Source organism: Triticum urartu, chromosome 1A (assembly GCF_056163025.1).
Source record: "Triticum urartu cultivar PI428250 chromosome 1A, HENAU_Tu73, whole genome shotgun sequence".
Lineage (NCBI taxonomy): Eukaryota > Viridiplantae > Streptophyta > Magnoliopsida > Poales > Poaceae > Triticum > Triticum urartu.
The window spans coordinates 29,894,174-29,914,924 of record NC_141873.1 but is presented as its reverse complement, the minus strand read 5'-3'; the positions used below and the strand labels follow the sequence as shown (position 1 = coordinate 29,914,924).

At 45.1% G+C, this 20,751-nt stretch overlaps 1 protein-coding gene and 1 pseudogene across 2 annotated transcripts; one reads left to right on the top strand and one right to left on the bottom strand.

Annotated features, from left to right (window-relative positions):
• Nucleotides 1-4,658: 4,658 nt before the first annotated feature.
• On the bottom strand, nucleotides 4,659-12,892 carry LOC125544181 (uncharacterized; annotated as a pseudogene). Its single transcript, XR_015617636.1, has 7 exons — nucleotides 12,426-12,892; nucleotides 12,247-12,332; nucleotides 12,033-12,130; nucleotides 11,309-11,422; nucleotides 10,970-11,142; nucleotides 10,327-10,432; nucleotides 4,659-9,805 (listed from the first exon to the last, which is right to left on the bottom strand). The product of XR_015617636.1 is annotated as an uncharacterized LOC125544181 (transcript).
• Nucleotides 12,893-15,234: 2,342 nt separating this feature from the next.
• Nucleotides 15,235-16,456, top strand: LOC147988726 (uncharacterized). Its single transcript, XM_087545825.1, has 2 exons — nucleotides 15,235-15,714; nucleotides 15,800-16,456. The coding sequence occupies exons 1-2, from the start codon at nucleotides 15,235-15,237 to the stop codon at nucleotides 16,454-16,456; spliced, it is 1,137 nt and encodes a 378-aa protein (XP_087401951.1).
• The last annotated feature ends 4,295 nt before the right edge of the window (nucleotides 16,457-20,751 follow it).

Genomic DNA, 20,751 nt, shown 5'->3' with positions numbered 1-20,751 from the left:
CAATGCAAGATGCCGTGATTCCACTAAGGGACCCTTGAGGACGGTCACCGAACCCATACAAATGGCAACCCTTGGGGGGCGGTCACCGAACCCGTACACTTTGGCAACCCTTGGGGGCGGTCACCGGTACCCGTCAAATTGTTCGGGGCGATCTCCACAACCTAATTGGAGACCCCGACGCTTGGCCGGAGCTTTACACCACAATGATTGAGCTTCGAACAACACCAACCGTCTAGGGCGCCAAGGCACCCAAGAGGAACAAGCTCTAGGGTGCCCAAACACCCAAGAGTAATAAGCTTCTCAAACTTCACTTCCACGTATCACCGTGGAGAACTCAAACCGATGCACCAAATGCAATGGCAAGGGCACACTGAGTGCCCAAGTCCTTCTCTCTCAAATCCCACCGGAGCAACTAATGCTAGGGAGGAAAATGAGAGGAAGAACAAGAAGGAGAACACCAAGAACTCCAAGATCTAGATCCAAGGGGTTCCCCTCACATAGAGGAGAAAGTGATTGGTGGAAATGTGGATCTAGATCTTCTCTCTCTTTGCCCTCGAAAACTAGCAAGAATCCATGGAGGGATTGAGAGTTAGCAAGCTCAAAGAAGGTCAACAATGGGGGCAAAAACGAGCTCAAGAGATAGGGAACCATTGGGAAAGAAGACCCCCTTAAATAGGTCCCCACGAATCTGCCCGTTATGTACGGAATAACATAGGAGCGGTACAACCTCTATGAGCACCGGTACAACCGGTAACAGGCAATAAGCGGTACAACCGGCCCACAACCGCCCAACAACCGCACCACAACAGAGACCAGTCCGGTGGTAGAGCGGTACATGACCGGTACAACCTCCGGACCAATTCTGGAGCGGTACAACCGCTCCAAACACCGGTTGTACCGGTCAAGCGGTACAACCTCTCCATGGGGCGGTACAACCTCTCTGTGTAAAACAGGCAATATCAAAACAGCCACAACTTTCGCATACGAGCTCCGAATTCAACGAAACCAAGTTTGTTGGAAAGCTAATGACAAGGGCTAACACAATCTTGAGAGAAATATCAATAAGAAGCAAATGAGAAAAGGACCATAATAAAATGGTGAGAACCCTTCCTCGGATAAGACCGGTAAAACCTCCAACACCGAAAACATCATAGAAGATGCATGCGAACTCCGTTTTCGATGAACTCAAGCTTGTCATAAAGATGACCATAATCTCTAAGACTCACAAATGGAACCAAACAAGAACCAAGAAAGATGATGCAAGGATGCAATGGTTTGAGCTCTCGACTAATGATACGATCAAGCTACTCCCTAGAGAGCCCCCTTGATAGTACGACAATCGATCCTAGAACCCGGTCTCCCAACTACCACTATGAGACCGGTAAAATAGAAAACCTATCAAGGGCAAACCTTTGCCTTGCACATAGTCCACTTGAGCTAGATGATGATGATCTTGACTTCCTCAAGTTGGACCACCTTTCTTGATTGTGTTGGCTCGATGAAGACTAGTTGATTGCTCCCCCATACTCCACTATGGGTGAGCCACTCTTTGGCTCATCTTCACAATTACATTGACACCACAATGGACGGCAAGCTTCAAGCTTGATTGCTCCCCCATACTCCATTATGGGTGAGCCACTCTTCGAGTTGCTCCACTTGGATTTGCACACTGCAAACTTGATGACGATCACCACTTGAGGTCATCCTTCATGGGTTGTATGAGATCTTCCTCTTGATGCAAGACCATGGAAACATACCTAACCCCACAAAGAACTCTCACGTAGACCATGGGTTAGTACACAAAGCGTAATGGACAATGCTTACCATACCATGGGATCACTTGATCCCTCTCGGCACTTCTTCTACGCTTTGTGAGTTGATCAACTTGATTCACTCTTGACTTAGTCTTGATCAACATTGAATCTTTCCAACTCTCATTTGGATGATGTCTTGAAGATAACCATGAATGATCACACAATCTTCTTCTTCAAGACATGCTTGCAATAAGCTCAACTCACACATGACCAATCTTTGGATAATTCCTTGAAAAGCACTTTGGCCATCTCAACTCACACATGACCAATCTTTGGATAATTCCTTGAAAAGCACTTTGGCCATCTCAACTCACACATGACCAATCTTTGGATAATTCCTTGAAAAGCACTTTGGCCATCTCATAAACTCCTTGAAACCAACACATGGACTTCAAGACAATCCTATGGACAAATCCTTCAAATATAACTCAAGGCAACCGTTAGTCCATAGAGATTGTCATCAATTACCAAAACCACACATGGGGCATCGCATGTTCTTTCATTCACAATGAACTTGGTGATGCCGACTCTTCTCAGGAAGAAATAGGGACCGATGAGATAGAGGTAAACACTACAGCCTCTGACTCGGAAACACTTGGCCAAAGGGGATGCTTCTAATGCAACTATTTACACTATTTATTCTAGGGGTGCAACAGGTTTATTGGGCCGGCCCAGCACGCTTCGCCTGAGCGCGGCGGCATAGCGGTCGAGGGTTTAGTACTACTCCCTCCGTTCGGAATTACTTGTCGCAGAAATGGATGTATCTAGATGTATTTTAGTTCTAGATACATCCATATCCGAGACAAGTAATTCCGAACGGAGGGAGTACCTTGCAGCGCGAGGGTGTGTCAGGCCAGCGGTTCAGGTGCGCAAACATGTACGTGTACATGTGTACATACCACTCACACGTCCCCGAAGGTGACCATCCGGAGGTGGGTATATGTTTTTGCCATAAAATCACATGTCCCCGAAGGAGACCATACGGAGGTGGGTATATGTTTTTGCCAAAATACCATACTGCCCTTATATGTTTAGAGGCGGGGTGGGTGTGGAAGCGGAGCTCATGATCTACTCCCATAAAATGTCTGATATTTGTTTATTGATAATCTAAAATGTCTTATATTTATTTACAGAGAGAGTAATTCATTTTATAGAAGTTAAGTTTGAGAGTTTGCCTCTAGCGGCACACTCTTTTTAACTACTCATATTTAAGAAGTTTATAAGAATTTGTTAAGGGTTGGTTAGAAATACCCTTACAACTCTTTTAAGTCGATACCGAATTGCCGAAGAGAGTAGTATAAACAAATGAAGGGTAAATACAAGAAACAAAATGAGTATTGGTTCTATTTGATTTGCATAGCCCACAGGGCAAAAAGGGCAAGGACAATATATTTCTTGTTGATATTAAATTGCAAAAATAGGACAATTGGAATTGGAGACAAGTCATGGCTCTCAGATGATCATAGAATTGGAAGTGGTAACTGAAACATGGCAGTTTCGTTTAGTTCAGCTTCCTTGTCTGTCCTTGATGATTTTTCACGACGCCAGGGCGCTGTCTCCTGCGCCCTCCTGGATGCAAGGGAACGTAGTCTTTATCTTGGTCGTAGTCCTCGTCGACCTCGACCTCATAGGTTACTACGCCCTTGGCTTTCAGCTGTTGCCTGTAGTCTTTCTGTAAATCCAGCATCTCCTGGTTAACACAGTCGTCGAACAGGGCTATGTCGGCCAACATGTCATACAAGCTCGCAGCCAGCACAGGGTCTTTCCTGAAAGCAATCTCAGGCACCTCCATATCCATGCTGTCCGGTTTGTAGGAGAGGACACGTTTCACATCGCACTCTGCCACCTGACGCGAGATCTTCTTCTTCTTCTTCTTCTTCTTCTTCAGCCCCTTCGACTCTGCAGATATTTCGGCTGACTCGCCGGGTGCGTTTTTCTGAACCTGCGGATCAACCAGCTTCACCTCCTGCTCCAAAGAACTCGAGCTCGCCATCGGGACCTGCACCAACTGCTATCGATTATTGAGATAAAAAAATCAGGTGACCCTTGATGCATATTTATATGCACGCGCGAGCAGAGTCCCTGTCGGGCTCCTCAAGTCGTATACGTGTGCTGCACGATCCGACTCGATCCCCGGCCGGAATCGGCAGAAGAGCGCGTCCGGGTCGATTCCAGATCGACAGATCCGAAGCTGCCACGATTAGGGTTCCAGATCGGGCACATGGATCCGACGCAGAAACCAATCGAGCATAAAACGGAATCATCTAACAAGGGAAGTCACACGTACCGAGCGACTCGGGGAGATCTGCTTGGCTCCTCGCTTCCAAAGGCAGGGCAGAGAGAAGGCCTTAGGGTTACACGAGTAACTTTGTTTTATAAGGATTGGAACACGGGCCTTGCTATACTTCAGAATCGGTCCAAAGTGTTGTCATGGCTGCAGCCCAAGAGAACTCGGGGCTATGTGGCCCAATAGGCCCCATCAAATTATTCACGCCAGCATTTATAAAACTGGAAAACTCCGTGTGGTTTTTTGATGAATAAGAACTTGGTTTACCCCTCAAAAAAATGAAAGGAAAAAAATCAAGAGAGGGGGGAATTCAGATTGTCACTCACGCCGTGATCATAACAGGAAGTTTATAGCGGCGACCAATGAGAGTATGAGACGATGAGCTTCTGTTTTCATGCTTTCACCACACAGGCGACAACTGTTAGATTTGGGCTAAACTTGGCTGCAACAGTCGGATGTAAAGCTAGAGGTGGAATTCGGTAACTCCAAGGTGGTTTCGGCCTTGCAAGAAGGAAGATCGAGTTCAGTGATGGAGCACACCACATGATACCAAGATATTCACATATCATATAAGTATTACAACACAGCTCCGGTCTTTATTACAACTGGATGACCCGTTGTGCCCTTGGCAAAGAACAATTGTAACAAAGAAATGCAACCAAAGGAACAGATGTACCATGTGAAGGAGTCTATTTTGGGTTTATCTGCAAAATACAATGCCAATGACTATGCTCACGTTCTTTTATTTTACATCGTTGCGGTAGACCATTAACGAGCATCACATGACCGCATGTCAACTAAGGTAACACCAAACCGGACGACCCGAGAAACAGGGCTCTGACCCGAACAAACCGAGAACCAACCTCCCCACCAAAAAGTGGCCAAAACCCAAATCCAAACCAACAAACAGAGTAGTAGAGGTGACTGGCACAATCCAACCCGACGAATGACAACAGTGAATAAGCCGCGGAGCCAGCCACTCAATGGTCCCTGTCGTGTGGGTCGAAGGCGAGCCCGGGGCTACCTCCTCTACCACTCGCTGTCCTCGCCTTGCGTGTGCCACCCTGCGCATTGGTGGTGGGGCCTGGTGTTTGTTCCATCGGGTAAAGGCGTCGAGTCTGATGCGATGGGTGCAGCATGGTTTAGCATGTGGGCTGTTTGACACACATGTGCGATGACCCGCTTGAAAGTTACACCAGTCAGAGGCCATCGCACACGATTTTTGAAACCATGTGCTTAAGGGGGCCTATTTGCGTACCAACCCAAGACATGCTTATCAGGCTTTATGTATTAACGATTGGAAAGCGTCAAGGTATTTGTGCAAATAGATATAATAGTTGCAGAAACTACCCAAATCTAAAAGTAAATTACAATAATAATAATAATTCTAAATATAGGAAAGATAAAGAACCCCATTTTCGCACAGACTTCCCAAATCTGTGTGTGATACGAGGGGTCAATCGCACACACAGTTAGAACACAAAAACTATGTCAATAAGTAGGGTCCGCCACACACAATCAGAATTCAAAATTGTGTGCTCAGATAGGTTGGCGACTGGGGATGCCATCGCACACACTTCCAAAACCGTGTGTGACTGGGGATCTAAACATGTTTAACCAAGCCTAAAATTAGTGCCATGTTACTAGAATTATTAGAACAAAATTACAAGCAAACATAGCACATAATGTAATTCACATTCAAAACACATCATGTGATTGTTTCCAACATGTATCTAACATATGACATGTTCCAAGTTCATCATAGAACATATGCAAGTACAAATGTACTTCTCCACATCACACAACGATCAACACACACAGCTAGCAATCACATATAATCTTACAGCATCTACAGAAGCTTCAGCTGGCCCTCTAAATAAACGGAGACCAGACTCTACCTTGCTCAGGAGCAATTAAAATTTTCTGATAACCATCATCTTGTGAAACAATTCGTTCAACGTTTTGCAAAGAGAGGTAGTGGTCAAATGGAAGCTCCCACAGAGCAGCAGGGAGTTAGTTATCAAAACCCCATCAGAGGACTTAGAGGAGCGGCAATGGAAATTTGTGCGGCTGTTCCGTGGAGAAGGAGGTATGGCCAGGGTTCCATCCATTCATGAGGTTTTATCAAGCTTCCTTCTGTTTATTTATGGTTGAACTTCTGGTCGAAGAATACTGCACGGAAGTTGCCGATTTGGAGCTCAGCTTGAGAGCTCTTGATTTCTTGCTTGTTGCTTGATGTGGGATGTGAGTATGCTGTCCCTTTTTTTTTATAAATTTTTCACCTATCCAAGCAGCTCAATTTTGTAATCCCCGCAAAAAAAAAGCTCAATTAATCCCCGCAAAAAAAAGCTCAATTTTGTAGTTAGAACAAGAACAAATTTATATCGTTCTTGTGGTGAACTGATCAACCTAAAGAAAGATCAGCACAGCATGCACTCACAGAAGGTGTACTGTAGTCTTTCAGTGATTATCAGATGCAATGTACATGTTTGTTTTTAAACTGGTATAAGTAATTTCGAAAGTCAACTGAATATATATCAAAGAAGTGCAGCATCAGATACCAAAGCTGAAACGAAGAGCATATATTGAATTGGTAAAATTCAGAGTCAACTGAACGCAGATCAATAGCTTTCCCTTTTCTTGGGTGAAGATCAAACTCTAAAATATAAATTCTTCTCAACGTCAGTGGGTTACTTTCAGTTGACATCTCAGAAGGCACCTTTTTGGTTTTATACATAACTACATATTTGATACTCTTATCAATTTCAGATTTCCCTTGATTGGTGGCCGCTTCTGCATTGCTGAATTTCTAATTGCCTCATATTCCCCGTTCCAACTACAATATAAGGTGAGTACTGTGTGCTTAGAGAGATGCCTTGTGAAAAAAATTGTCAACAGTTCGTTTTTGTAGCAGTTTCCCGTTCACACGTTGCACACTTTCCATGAGCCACACACTAAATGCTTTCTTTAGCTTATGTACATTTTTTTTAATCTTATGCTTGTATCTCATCATCTAGAAGGATTAACAGCCCCATCTTAGTTTAAATTTCATGTCTGGCATGGCATGTACATAATTAGAGGATGGATATCTATTTTCTGTTCATAATCAGTACACAGGAAAACATGTAGAAATCATCTTCCATACCATTGTGTCATTGATGAAGTAGATTTAAAATCAAGCTATATTAATGGGAGGATAGACACAGTTGGTTAACTTATCAATTTATAGCTTGCCTCCACACACGAGGAAGGCGATTCCATGATGCCTAGGCTGCCGCAAAGCCAAACAGGGTCGCAGCCTCAACACGCCTGCTAAACCCCTGGTTGGCTAGCTGTCCTTTCTTCCCAGTGAGGCCAGCCCAATTAAGCATCATTGAAATTTATGGCTGGTGAAGTGTTGAATCAACCTCCTCAATATTACCTATCCTCTTACTGCTTTACCATTCGAATCCTTAATTAATGCTAAATAACTGTTACTGATTATCTGAGGAGAAGTAGACGTTTGAACCATAATTTAGTTCTATTCATATTTTTGAGGAAGATGGCCATGTATCTCCTAATTTTGTAGTGGAGTTAATTTCTCTAAAAATAAGTAACTTCTTGCAAGACCGATATGGATATATGACAGTTTCGAGACAGGATGAGGAAATGACGTACATGTCTGGGAATGATGAAAATCATGGTATTTGTCTACTGATATGAACAACTATGATTATTACTGTTGCATTGTGAGCACCTCTCCTCCTCGACACTCAACAGGAGCCAAGGTGAGCCGCTGTTGATTCCTCTGCACATAAGGTTTTGCATTTGCTATTTTTGAATTTCATTACTGGGCAGCCAGTGCATGACTCACAAGATCTTGAACAAAAGATTGTTTGCATGTTGCTACTGACCATTGTGTGCGGCAATGAGGTGTGCAAGCAATTAATCAGCAGGTGACTAGCTTGGATGATTTTTATCGCTATTGCCTGTGAGAAGTTACTGTGTTCACTACGCTCTAACTAGCAATTATACATGTATTGTGTATGCTACCATTTCTAGCAGAGAAGTCATCGTTTCATTTATCCAGAATCACTGGTTCATGTCATGTGCCACTTCTTTCAGGGTATGTGGTTGATTTATTTTACTTTTGTATACATAAATAATTATTTGCTTGAGCTACAATTTTAGATGGTCAGTACCTATAATCCACCTTGTGCAAGAAAAGTTGTTGAAAGAAAGGTTGCGTACTATTTCTAACGAATAGTGATAATCAGTTATGATAGATGAGACACATTTCTAATTTAAGTACATGAGTAGTTACATTAGCAATCCAAATTTATCATTGACTCGAAAATAGAATAGTGGTGATCATAGCAACGCAATATAAGCTTCACTCTGAACTGCTGATAGATGTACCTACTAGCTAGGCCAAAGGGAGTCAAAATCTCTACAAGTCCACGGAAGTCAAAATCTTTTCTGAAGATGAATTGATGGTCACTGTCTATCTATGCCTCTTTTGTCACCAGATTCAGTGTCCATCCCTTATTTATAATAAGGAAGCATCTAATTTCATGGTTGGGTGTGTCGTGCCAGTAAGCACATGCGAAATGCGGAAAACGATAGAGAAATTGAACTAAAAAAATCTTATAACAGAAATCAGTTAACTCCATTTGAACTAAAACTTAATACACAAAACTTCCAGTCGGCTTCCGTGGAATAGCAGCAGATCTAACCATGATTTGCCAGAATAGTTCCACTTACCAGTAGCAAACTATGTTCACTAGGTTGGCCCATGCATGGGAGCACCACGACTCAGGCCAGTGGTTTAGCAGACACAAATGTTTGTTGGCTTAGCAAGTGAAAAATTATTTATGATGTTCTTGTGCTACATAGTTAGTAGACAGAAATATCTAATGAGATATTGATTCAGTAAATTGAAATTTGCTTTAGCCTATGGTTAGGTTATGCTCTTAAGAGATACTCCCTCCGTCCCAAAATTCTTGTCTTAGATATGTCTAGATACGGATGTATCTAATACTAAAACGTGACTTGATACATCCGTATTTAGCCAAATCTAAGACAAGAATTTTGGGACGGAGGGAGTACTTTTTTCCGACTATCTTTGCACAGTTTTCTTCAATGACCTACAAAAGATTACCTCGAGTGTGAAGTTACTGAGCATGGACCTGTGTTCCTATTTTGGAGCTCTATGCTACTACTGAGTTTTACAATTGAGTTTTCTTTTCGTAGCTTTGCATTATTTTACTGCTCATGTTGTTACCTATGAACTAAAGATTGAAGCTATTTATTGAATGAAGACACTAAATTAATTTCTGGGTCAGCTTGTAGAGGAGCGTTCAAGTTCATCTCAGTTTTTCCTTTGTTTTTGGTTGTCAATTATTGTACCTATGAACTCTTGTATTCTGCTCTTTCAAGCAACCACCATCAAGTTAATGCAAGAAACTACCGGCACTACCATAAGGATTAGCAAGCTAGGATGAATGCCGCGCTACCAGAACATGGTGAAGCATGAACCACTAGCCTATTAAAAAAAAGGAAAAGCAGGACCAAGCATGCCAAGCAATTACCTTCGATGTCTGCTGGATGCAGAAGAGATGAAGATGAACTGCTGTGCACTCTATTCCCTTCCCACCTTGCCCGCCACCAACCAGTCACAGGCTCGCCTGCGCAGCTGCACCACATGATTCATCATGCCCACTTTCTCACTGCATAAGAGAGAAACATACACTGAATTACTCTCAGTTTTCCTATGGATAAGACAAATCAGACCTAATATTTTGTTTCTTAAATGTAACAGAAAAGATGTAGGCCAGCTGATTATGAGTTAGAATAGGAACAAGCTGAAGAACAAAATGTTTTTTGAAATTGCTACTACCTAGAGCTCAACAAATCTTCTACTCTAACTAGAGGTCATCAAATCTTTTGATGGCCTGAGGTGCTTCGACCAGAGTAGATACTAACTTAAACAGCAAAGAGAGAATAAATACCCTGCAAATGTCCGTGTTAGATTTCAGTAACAGTACATAAAAAACTAAATCGTTTGCTGAGACATGGAGCCACAACTGAGAAGCCTCCTATTACATAATGGAGTCAATTATAGTGTTGATACATAGACACATCCAAACCTGATAGTTTCTGGATCCGACATTAGGGCCAAGGCAATTTGATAGGTATCTATCTGAACTGGAGAGTTGGAGAATAGAGCATCTAAGTTCAAATTACTTGCCTGTTCAGTTGGGGCATGACGATAGGCGACAAAGATACTTCGACTGGAGCTCGATCTGCTTACTCTGAGAACATTAAGACTTGTATGGGATCAGGGGCAGAGCTGGAGAAAAATAAGCCCGATGCACGTCTGTAAGATGCACACAAAAATATCCAATAAAAAAGGTACTACTAACTAGCAACCTGTTCCGCAACTCTTGGAAGTCTGATATGAAAGTCTTTGGTAACTTATGAAATAGTTTTTTTTGGTTCAGATTATCAAGTAAAAAGAGTAAGTTTGCAAATAAAATTAATTAAGCAAGTTCTGGTGCTCTCGATATTGACTGAACTTAGGTAAAGTCATCTTTTCATCTGTGTCTATTTTTCACTGAATATTGTATGATAAGTTCAATGCGGCAAAATTCATTAATTGCAAACTGAGCCTAGATAAATAACACACATGATAGATTGAATGATTGTTGGTGATTCATCCAAATTAAAACCTTAACAAGATTAACATCAGCTTGGCATTTAGCAAAGAGAAAAAACAAACATACTGATGAACTGAATTCTCTACTTCTCACAAGACCCACAAGAATTGAATTGAGATAGATTTAGGGGTGACCGGATGACGAGGGGAGGAGATGGGAGAAGTATTTACCACTAAGTGAGAAATTACAAAATCAAGATGACTTCACGTCATATTGAGGTAGGATGTAGGCGTGGCTGATCTGGTCCGACGGCTTTGTGCTTGGCGCCTGTGCAGAGGTTGAACATCAAACTGAGCAAGACCTGCGTCCGCTCGAGGAAGCACATGCATTGATCGATGGACTCCTGTCAATTCATTCCATCTAGCATTTATACATGACCGGTTGTGCACAAATAAAATAGACTTGCTGCATCATGGAGTATATCATAAAAAAAAGAGTTTTTTGAGAATTATGGCAGCAGATAAGACAGGACAGAAAAACGAGTTAGTAAGCTGCATAAACTTATATACCTATGATCAAATCAACTGACAAAACACTGTACTATGAGTGCTCTGAAGGAGAGTGCCAATGGATATTCTTGAGCTTGTACTTCATCCCATCGATCTGCACCGTCCCAGCAGCATCTTTGGCAGTTGCATCAATCGATTATACAGAACAAGAACACAGTGGATCCAATTAGATAAAACTGTATACATGCAGTAAGAGGAATTTCTCTGTGTATAAACTTAAAAAAAACTAAACAAAAAAAAAAGATGCAAACGGTGCCACTAGCAAAACCACCTGGTAACTTATACACTCAATAGATTTTTCAAGTAGAGAGAGTTGAAAGCCTTCACGAGTCAAGACTAAGGATGCAAGCGGGGCTTGTTACGGCCAGCCCGCACTTGCCTACAGAATTTCTACATACGCAGGTACTCACATTTGACATAGTTTATTATCTTCAGATAACCATCCCTTTTGCTGGATATCTATGTACAAGGACAGCATGATGGCACTACAGGTAGATGAGGTAATCATCATGTTTAGACTTTAGATACCAAAATACTTTGATGGGTACTAAGGAACATCATGGACTAGAGTTCCTAACTGAAGAATCACACCATCAAAGCTACTCTGAAGTCGGTTTGTGTCCCAGATTGAATCGTCTGGCTAATTCACAACACCGTGAAGCTAAATTGAGCTCTGCTACTAGAACACTGCACATAGGCAAAAACTGATGAGGCGAGAGCTTACGGTAAGATGTAGTTCCTGGTGAGCAGGAAGTAGATTGTCCAGAACTGCGTATCCTTCATGTGGCGTGGGCACAGATCATGCTGGATTTTAGCGAGTTCCTGCAGGGATCACAAATTACAGTAGTGAGTTCCTAAAGGGATCACATATTACAGTTTGAGGCTTTAGAGCCATCTCTCTTCGGCCAAGTGGGGGATGAGATCCCGGTAGACCTTACCTTGGCTCTGGCGAGAACGAGGATGGTGTGCCGCTGCTGCCAGTCCGAGAGCTCGCCCCCCGCGGCCATCGCCTCCGTGGAGGCACCTGCCACAGACAACACGGCACGTCACCGTCAGCAATCGAGACTGGACGAGTAGGGGAGCGGAATCAATGGGGGAGGAGAGGAAGGAGGAGTGCCTTGGTGAAGCGGGAGAGCGGACGACTTGAAGCCGTCGGGGGAGAGCGTCCGGAGGAAGCCGGCTCCTCCTCCTCCTCCTCCTCCTTCCGCCCCGAGGCCGCGGCGGGTTTGCTTGGGCCAGCTCCGGCGTTGGCGCTGCCGCCGCTCGGCGGCTGAACGACCATGTGAAAGGGGAGAAGGCCATCCATCGGCAGGGAGAAGGCTGGGACGGGATGCGTCCGGCGACGGCGATCTGATGGATACGACGGCGGCGGCCGGATCCGCGTGGCAGGCTGGAGAGGAGGAATGGACCCACGGCAGGGAAAGATGGATCCATGGAGCCAAACCTGGATTGGCGGAGGAGAGGAGAGACTCGAGAGATGATGGACCCACAGCGTGGGTGAGTTTCTTTTAACGAGAAAAGGCTTTCATGGCTAGCTTTATTAATTTAAACAACCGCTACATAGAAATCCGAAAATAAATTTGAAAGGTGAGTCTGAGCACAGAGTTGTCGCTTCTTCAGCTTGGTGCGCTCGCTTCCCGCATTACAAAATGGTGAACGTCAATCCAAAACACTCGGACCATAGGCCAGTGATCTTATGGGTGAACGACAGTAGGCGTTCGTCGGGCAGACCGAACGGTACACAGGTCAAAAGATTCGAGGCCCCTTGGTTACTTGAGGAGGAATGTGATGATCTGGTGCAGGCTGCATGGGAGAATGCAGAGGGGCCATCAACGACAAGTAGGTTGGGTGGGGCCCTACATGACCGGAGCCGGGATGTACTTGGGGACTTTCGGGCTCGCAAGTTAAAGGAGGATTTGGAGGTCGTTGGACGCCAGCCACTATCCCAGGCCAAATTCGTTGAGAGCTAACAATAAAATACAAGCTTGAAAAACTAGAGGAGCAACTGGATTTAGTATACTGACAAAGATCGCATGTAGACTGATTATCAAAGGGGGACCGTAACACCAAAAAATTTCAGGCCTTTGCATCGGAGAGAAAGAAAAAAAACACTATTCACAAGCTAGAGAGGGAGGATGGTGTGAAGGTGTCTGAGAAGGAGGGTTTAAAGGCCCTCGTAATTAACTATTTTCTTCATTTCAAAACAGATGACTCGACTTTGTACTAACTAGGAGTACAATTTATCAGTTCCCATCAAAACGAGCTGTCCTCATCTGATTAGTTGGCCTCATCAACGTTTGAACCAAATGAATCCAGTCAATCCAATTATGCCCAATGAGCGCAGGGCAAAACAAAGTATTCAATGGGCTCGACCCAAGCACTGGCGCTAACAGACACATACAAGTTTAGATATTGTATATGCCTAGGGAGAATCACCAAGCCATGTATCTTCCCAAACCATTGACGGTCATCTACTATAAATTCTCCCTTCTAGAAGAAATCATCCTTCATCCTCATCAGACCTTTCCAATAAGTGTATGTATGTCGGTTTTGCCATCACTGGAGATAAAGCCTATGATTTCGAGTGTTGGTTGGCCATTCGCTCCTAACAAATACCTTCCCCGCTTCATTAGTTTGAACAACCATTTTAATTAGAAAACAATTATTTTTAACCTCGAGGTCTTCAATCCCAAGAGCATCTGATCTTTTGCACAACACGTAATATCTCACTTAGCTAGTCGATACTTCTGATTTTACTCAACACTTTGCTGAATCACAAACTATAGAAATCCAGTTTTTTCTGCAGCCCCTTTGGGTATTTCAAAGAAGGATAATTAACATAACTATTGGCAAGCTAGTAAGGAAAACATTAATAAGAACAAGACGCTCTCCATAAGATATAAGCTTTCCTTTCCAGTTGCTAAGCATTTTCTCGAAGCAGTCCTCAGTAATCTTTCAATCTTTATTACGCATATGGAAGTAAATTGGGACACCCAAGATGTTTGAATGGTAGTGAACCAACCTCACAACCAAAAAGATTTTTGTATTGATTTTGTTTTATTTTGGCATTTTTTTTCATTCAAAACAGAACAACTCATTTTTGTGAAAATTAATCTTGAATGGGGACAGTTGATCAAATAGGCAACTGATCAACTTCATGTGCGTCTATATTTCATAGTAGCAGCAAATCTGATTGGTCAGCTCTTGTTAGAGAAATAATGGGTCAGTCGGATACATACATCGTACATACGTGGCAGATTCTTCTTGTTCTTCTTTGGGGCCAGTCCATTGGAAAATAGTTAGAGCAAGTCTAGTAGAGTCCTCAAATCCTCAAACCCCTAAAAATAATTACTTTTTTTACAGTTTTCGTCGAAAAAAAGCCATAGACTAGAATCTCTAAACCCTCAAACCCGTAAAAAAATTTAGAGGTCCAACCCTCAAACTGTTTCCCAACCTGTAGAAGTGAGGGTTGAGAGGAAAAACTCCCCCCAACCCACACTCTTTCTTTTCGCGCGGGAGGGAAGTTTCATCCCGCCTCCCCGGCTCCTCCCGCCGCCTCCTCCCGCCGTCTCGCCCCGCCCGCGGCCGCGCCTGACTCGGGCCCCGCCCCCGCCCCCGCCCCGACCGTGGCCGACGTGGTGGCGGCGACCCACGTCGAGGCCAAGCGGCGGCGGGCGGGCCTCGCCCCGCCTCCTCCCGCCTCCCCGGCTCCCGCCCCGGCCCCCGTCCCCGCCCCGCCGCCCGCCCCCGCCGCCGCGCCCGCCCCCAAGAAGAGCCGGCCGAAGGTGGCCTCACATGGGCCGCGAGGGGCGGCCTCCAAGGTCGCCGGCTCGTCCCCGGCCGTGAACACGGCGCGGAAGAAGCCCGCGGCCCCGCCCGCCGCCGTCGCCGAACCTCCTCCCGCCACGCACGAGGTGTTCGAGGAAATGGCAACCCCATCCTCGTTCATGGACCTCCTCCAAAACGCGGAGGTGGACCTCGGAGCTCCGCCTCTAGACCCCTTTAGGGTTGGTGACGACTTGGAGGAAGATGAGGAAGATGAGGAGGATGACGGGGATGACGAGGAGGAGGTGGCCGAGATAGGGCAGGAGGCATTCACCACCGCTTCCCGCCCACACGCGCGGCCGACAAACTACACCGAGGCGGAAGATATCCTCTTGGTTCGTGCTTGGGCAGCTGTGGGGATGGATGCAAGCACCGGCACCGATCAAACCGGTAAACGGTATTGGAAAAGGATCGAGGACACCTATTGTAGGATCAAGCCGAAGAATAGTGGGTTCATCTCTCGCACTTACCAGTCGCTTCAAGGCCGGTGGGAGTTGATGAAACCCGCTTGTGCCCGTTGGAGTGCGGCCATGGACCAAGTGAGGGATGCACCACCTAGTGGAACCGTGGAGAGTGACTATGTGAGTACATATCTCTTCACTATTTTGATTATGTGTGTGTACTATGCTATTGGTGGGTTCTTATGTGATTATGTGTGGTTGATAGGAGACAATTGCCGGCATGAGGTACAAGGAGATGGCCTCTTCCAAGGGCAAGCCATTCCCATTTAAGCATGCTTGGGCAATTCTTCAAACCTTTGACAAGTGGAAGTTGAGGGATCAAGAGACCGCACCCAAGAAGTCGACAATGCTTAGGATGGATGATAGTGAAGATGAGGAGGAGAGGAACTTGGGCAAGCCCGAGGGAAACAAGAAGGGCAAGCTAAGGGTGAAGATGGAAGGAGAGGCGTCAAGCCTAAGGGAGAAGATGGAGCACATGATGAAGGCAAGAGAGGAATTGACAATGAAGACATTGGAGACGAAGCTTCTTATCACCGAGAAGAAGAAAGAGGTCAAGCTTGCACAAGTTGAAGCAAAGCGTGAAGAAGCAAAGCGCAAGGCCGACTTGGAGGAGAGGATGATCAATCTCAAAGAGGCAAAGGTATGGAAGGAACTCATGGTGGAAGAGAAGGAGCACATGATGATGTCCAAGAAGGACATGGATCAAGACCAATTGCAATGGTGGAAGGACTACAAGGAGGACATCGCGGAGAGGAAGAGGATGTTCCGTAGTGCGTCCTCTACTTTTCGAGGTGACACTCCGATGAGTAGTTGTGGCGATGGCGGTGTGGACGACTCCGTTGGCGTCTATGGAGATGCTTGATGGAGCCCGAATGTGGTCTAGAAGATGGCGCCGAGGTGCAACTTTTTGGTGATGGTGCCGATGAGAGGGGGAAGATGATGATTTTGTGATGTAAACTATTAAACCATGCATCAATGATTGTCATTTGGTAGTTTGTTTGAGGTTGATTGTGTTCTTGTAGTCATAAATTATGAGATGTCAAATGATAGATTTAAAGGTTGGGGTTGAGGCAAAGAATAGAACCCTCAAACTCAACCCTTAAAGCAATTTAAGGGTTGGGTTTGAGGGTTTTAGTCTTTGCCCCTATTTTTCAACCCTAAAAAGTGACAAAATCTAGCACTTCTCAACCCTTAAAACTGCTTTAAGGGTTTGAGGGTTCTACTAGACATGCTCTTAGTGCACCATAGGGGCGTGCATGAATTTTTTACTCGGTGTTTTTGTCGATGATTGCCAGCAACACCGGTTATTAGCAGCGATCAATTTATTAACCGGAACTTTTAGACATGGTTGTAGTAGTGTAGACATATTTTAGGTTCAAATGTAATAATTGGCCATGTACAAGCATATGTATGCCGAAGAAATTTACCAACCTTAAGATTCAGCCCAACTAGGCGCACAATGCTCAATACTCTTTTTTTTGCGATGATAAGAGAGTTTTATTCCATATGAATAGGGTTACAATCGAGAGGCACCAACTCAATACAAGGTGGACCTCTACCAAGCCATACGGTAGTAGTGCTCTTCGTACGGCTATACAATGCCAAACGATGTGCTACCATATTTTGTTCCCGTTTGATTTTAGACGGAATAAACTCCCGCTCTATCATATGATGCCGAATCTCCGCTACCAGATGGCCATACGCTGATCTGGTTAGACTTTCCCCCTTCATAGCCGCCAATGCCTCCATGGAATCAGACTGAACGATGACCGGTAGGGAACAATGCTGAATAGTGAGTGCCATACCCTGCATTATCGCATGTAGTTCCGCCTCCAAAGCATCATTGCAGTTGAAGATGCACCTGTATGCAGCAAATAACATGCTGCCATCCTGCTTGCGCAATACCATTCCCGCCGCCGCCGATCCATCAGAAGGTGAGAACGCTCCGTCAACAGAGAGTGCAACCCAGTCCGCAGGTGGGTTCGGCCATGGCAGTGACGGGGCCGCAACCCGATGCTCGATAGGCGTGTCATGAACCATTGGCATCTTTCCCTTGATAATCTCCTCCGTTGTGAACCTCCTACTCACATGTATCGACTTCATATAGCTCTGAAGATATTCAGCCGTTGCTACCACAGATGGAGTGTCACACCCTCGATGCGACTATATCTCCCACGTGTCGAGGCACGACTTAGAGGCATAATCGCATTGAAGGCATATGTCGCAAGTCAGGCAATCATCACAAACATCCCATGTAATATAGATAAATAAAAGGGATAACGCTTACACTCGCTCTTGGAAATATGCCCTAGAGGCAATAATAAAAGCATTATTATTATATTTCCTTGTTCATGATAATTGTCTTTATTCATGCTATAATTGTGTTATCCAGAAATCGTAATACATGTGTGAATAACAGACACCAACATGTCCCTAGTAAGCCTCTAGTTGACTAGATCGTTGATCAACAGATAGTCATGGTTTCCTGACTATGGACATTGGATGTCATTGATAACGAGATCACATCATTAGGAGAATGATGTGATGGACAAGACCCAATCCTAAACATAGCATAAGATCGTATAGTTCGTTTGCTGGAGTTTTTCCAATGTCAAGTATCCTTTCCTTAGACCATGAGATCGTGTAACTCCCGGATACCGTAGGAGTGCTTTGGGTATACCAAACGTCACAACGTAACTGGGTGACCATAAAGGTATACTACGGGTATCTCCGAAAGTGTCTGTTGGGTTGACACGGATCAAGACTGGGATTTGTCACTCCGTATGACGGAGAGGTATCACTGGGCCCACTCGGTAATGCATCATCATTATGAGCTCAAAGTGACCAAGTGTCTGGTCACGGGATCATGCATTACGGTACGAGTAAAGTGACTTGCCGGTAACGAGATTGAACGAGGTATTGGGATACCGTCGATCGAATCTCGGGCAAGTAACATACCGACTGGCAAAGGGAATTGTATATGGGGTTGCTTGAATCCTCAACATCGTGGTTCATCCGATGAGATCATCGTGGAGCATGTGGGAGCCAACATGGGTATCCAAATCCCGCTGTTGGTTATTGACCGGAGAGTCGTCTCGGTCATGTCTGCATGTCTCCCGAACCCGTAGGGTCTACACACTTAAGGTTCGGTGACGCTAGGGTTGTGAAGATATGTATATGCAGTAACCCGAATGTTGTTCGGAGTCCCGGATGAGATCCCGGATGTCACGAGGAGTTCCGGAATAGTCCGGAGGTAAAGAATTATATATAGGAAGTGCTGTTTCGGCCATCGGGACAAGTTTCGGGGTCACCGGTATTGTATCGGGACCACCGGAAGGGTCCCGGGGGTCCACCGGGTGGGGCCACCCATCCCGAAGGGCCCCATGGGCCAAAGTGGGGAGGGGAACCAGCCCATAGTGGGCTAGTGCGCCTCCCTAGGCCCACCCCATGCGCCTAGGGTTGAAACCCTAGGGGTGGGGGGGGGGGCGCCCCACCTTGGCTTGGGGGCCACTCCAGCCCTGGCCGCCGCCCCCCTAGGAGATCTCATCTCCTAGGGCCGTCGCCCCCTAGGGGAGCCTATATATATGAGGGGAGGGAGGGGGCAGCCACACCTTGAGCCTTGGCGCCTCCCTCTCCCCTGTTACACCTCTCTCTCTCGTAGTATAGGCGAAGCCCTGCTACTGTGACGCCCTGCATCCACCACTACGCCGTCATGCTGCTGGATCTTCATCAACCTCTCCTTCCCCCTTGCTGGATCAAGAAGGAGGAGACGTTACGCTGACCGTACGTGTGTTGAACGCGGAGGTGCCGTCCTTTCGACGCTAGGATCTCCTGTGATTTGGATCACGTTGTGTACGACTTCCTCATCCCCGTTCTTTGAACGCTTCCGCGCGTGATCTACAAAGGTATGTAGATACAATCCAATCACTCGTTGCTAGATGAACTCATAGATGGATCTTGGTGATCACGTAGGAAATTTTTTGTTTTCTGCAACGTTCCCCAACAGTGGCATCATGAGCTAGGTCTATGCGTAGTTCTTCTTGCGCGAGTAGAACACAATTTGTTGTGGGCGTAGATGTTGTCAACTTTCTTGCCGCTACTAGTCTTATCTTGCTTCAACGGTATTGTGGGATGAAGCGGCCCGGACCAACCTTACACGTACGCTTACGTGAGACCGGTTCCACCGACTAACATGCACTAGTTTCATAAGGTGGCTGGCGGGTGTCTGTCTCTCCCACTTTAGTTGGAGCGGATTCGATGAAAAGGGTCCTTATGAAGGGTAAATAGAAGTTGACAAATCACGTGGTGGTTTTCACGTAGGTAAGAAAACGTTCTTGCTATAACCCTATTTCAACCACGTAAAACTTGCAACAACAATTAGAGGACGTCTAACTTGTTTTTGCAGCAAGTGCTTTGTGATATGATATGGCCAAAGTTGTGAATGATATATATGTGATGTATGAGATGTTCATGCTATTGCAATAGGAATCACGACTTGCATGTCGATGAGTATGACAACCGGCAGGAGCCATAGGAGTTGTCTTTATTTTTTGTATGACCTGCGTGTCATTGAGAAACGCCATGTAAATTACTTTACTTTATTGCTAAACGCGTTAGCCATAGTAGTAGAAGTAATAGTTGGCGAGCAACTTCATGGAGACACGATGATGGAGATCATGATGATGGAGATCATGGTGTCATGCCGGTGACAAGGTGATCATGGAGCCCCAAGATGGAGATCAAAGGAGCTATGTGATATTGGCCATATCATGTCACTATTATTATTTGATTGCATGTGATGTTTATCATGTTTTGCATCTTGTTTACTTAGAATGACGGTAGTAAATAAGATGATCCCTCATAATAATTTCAAGAAAGTGTTCCCCCTAACTGTGCACCGTTGCGATAGTTCGTTGTTTCGAAGCACCACGTGATGATCGGGTGTGATAGATTCTAACATTCACATACAACGGGTGTAAGACAGATTTACACATGCAAACACTTAGGTTGACTTGACGAGCCTAGCATGTGTACAGACATGGCCTCGGAACACAGAAGACTGAAAGGTCGAGCATGAGTCGTATAGAAGATACGATCAACATGAAGATGTTCACCGACGTTGACTAGTCTGTCTCATGTGATGATCGGACACGGCCT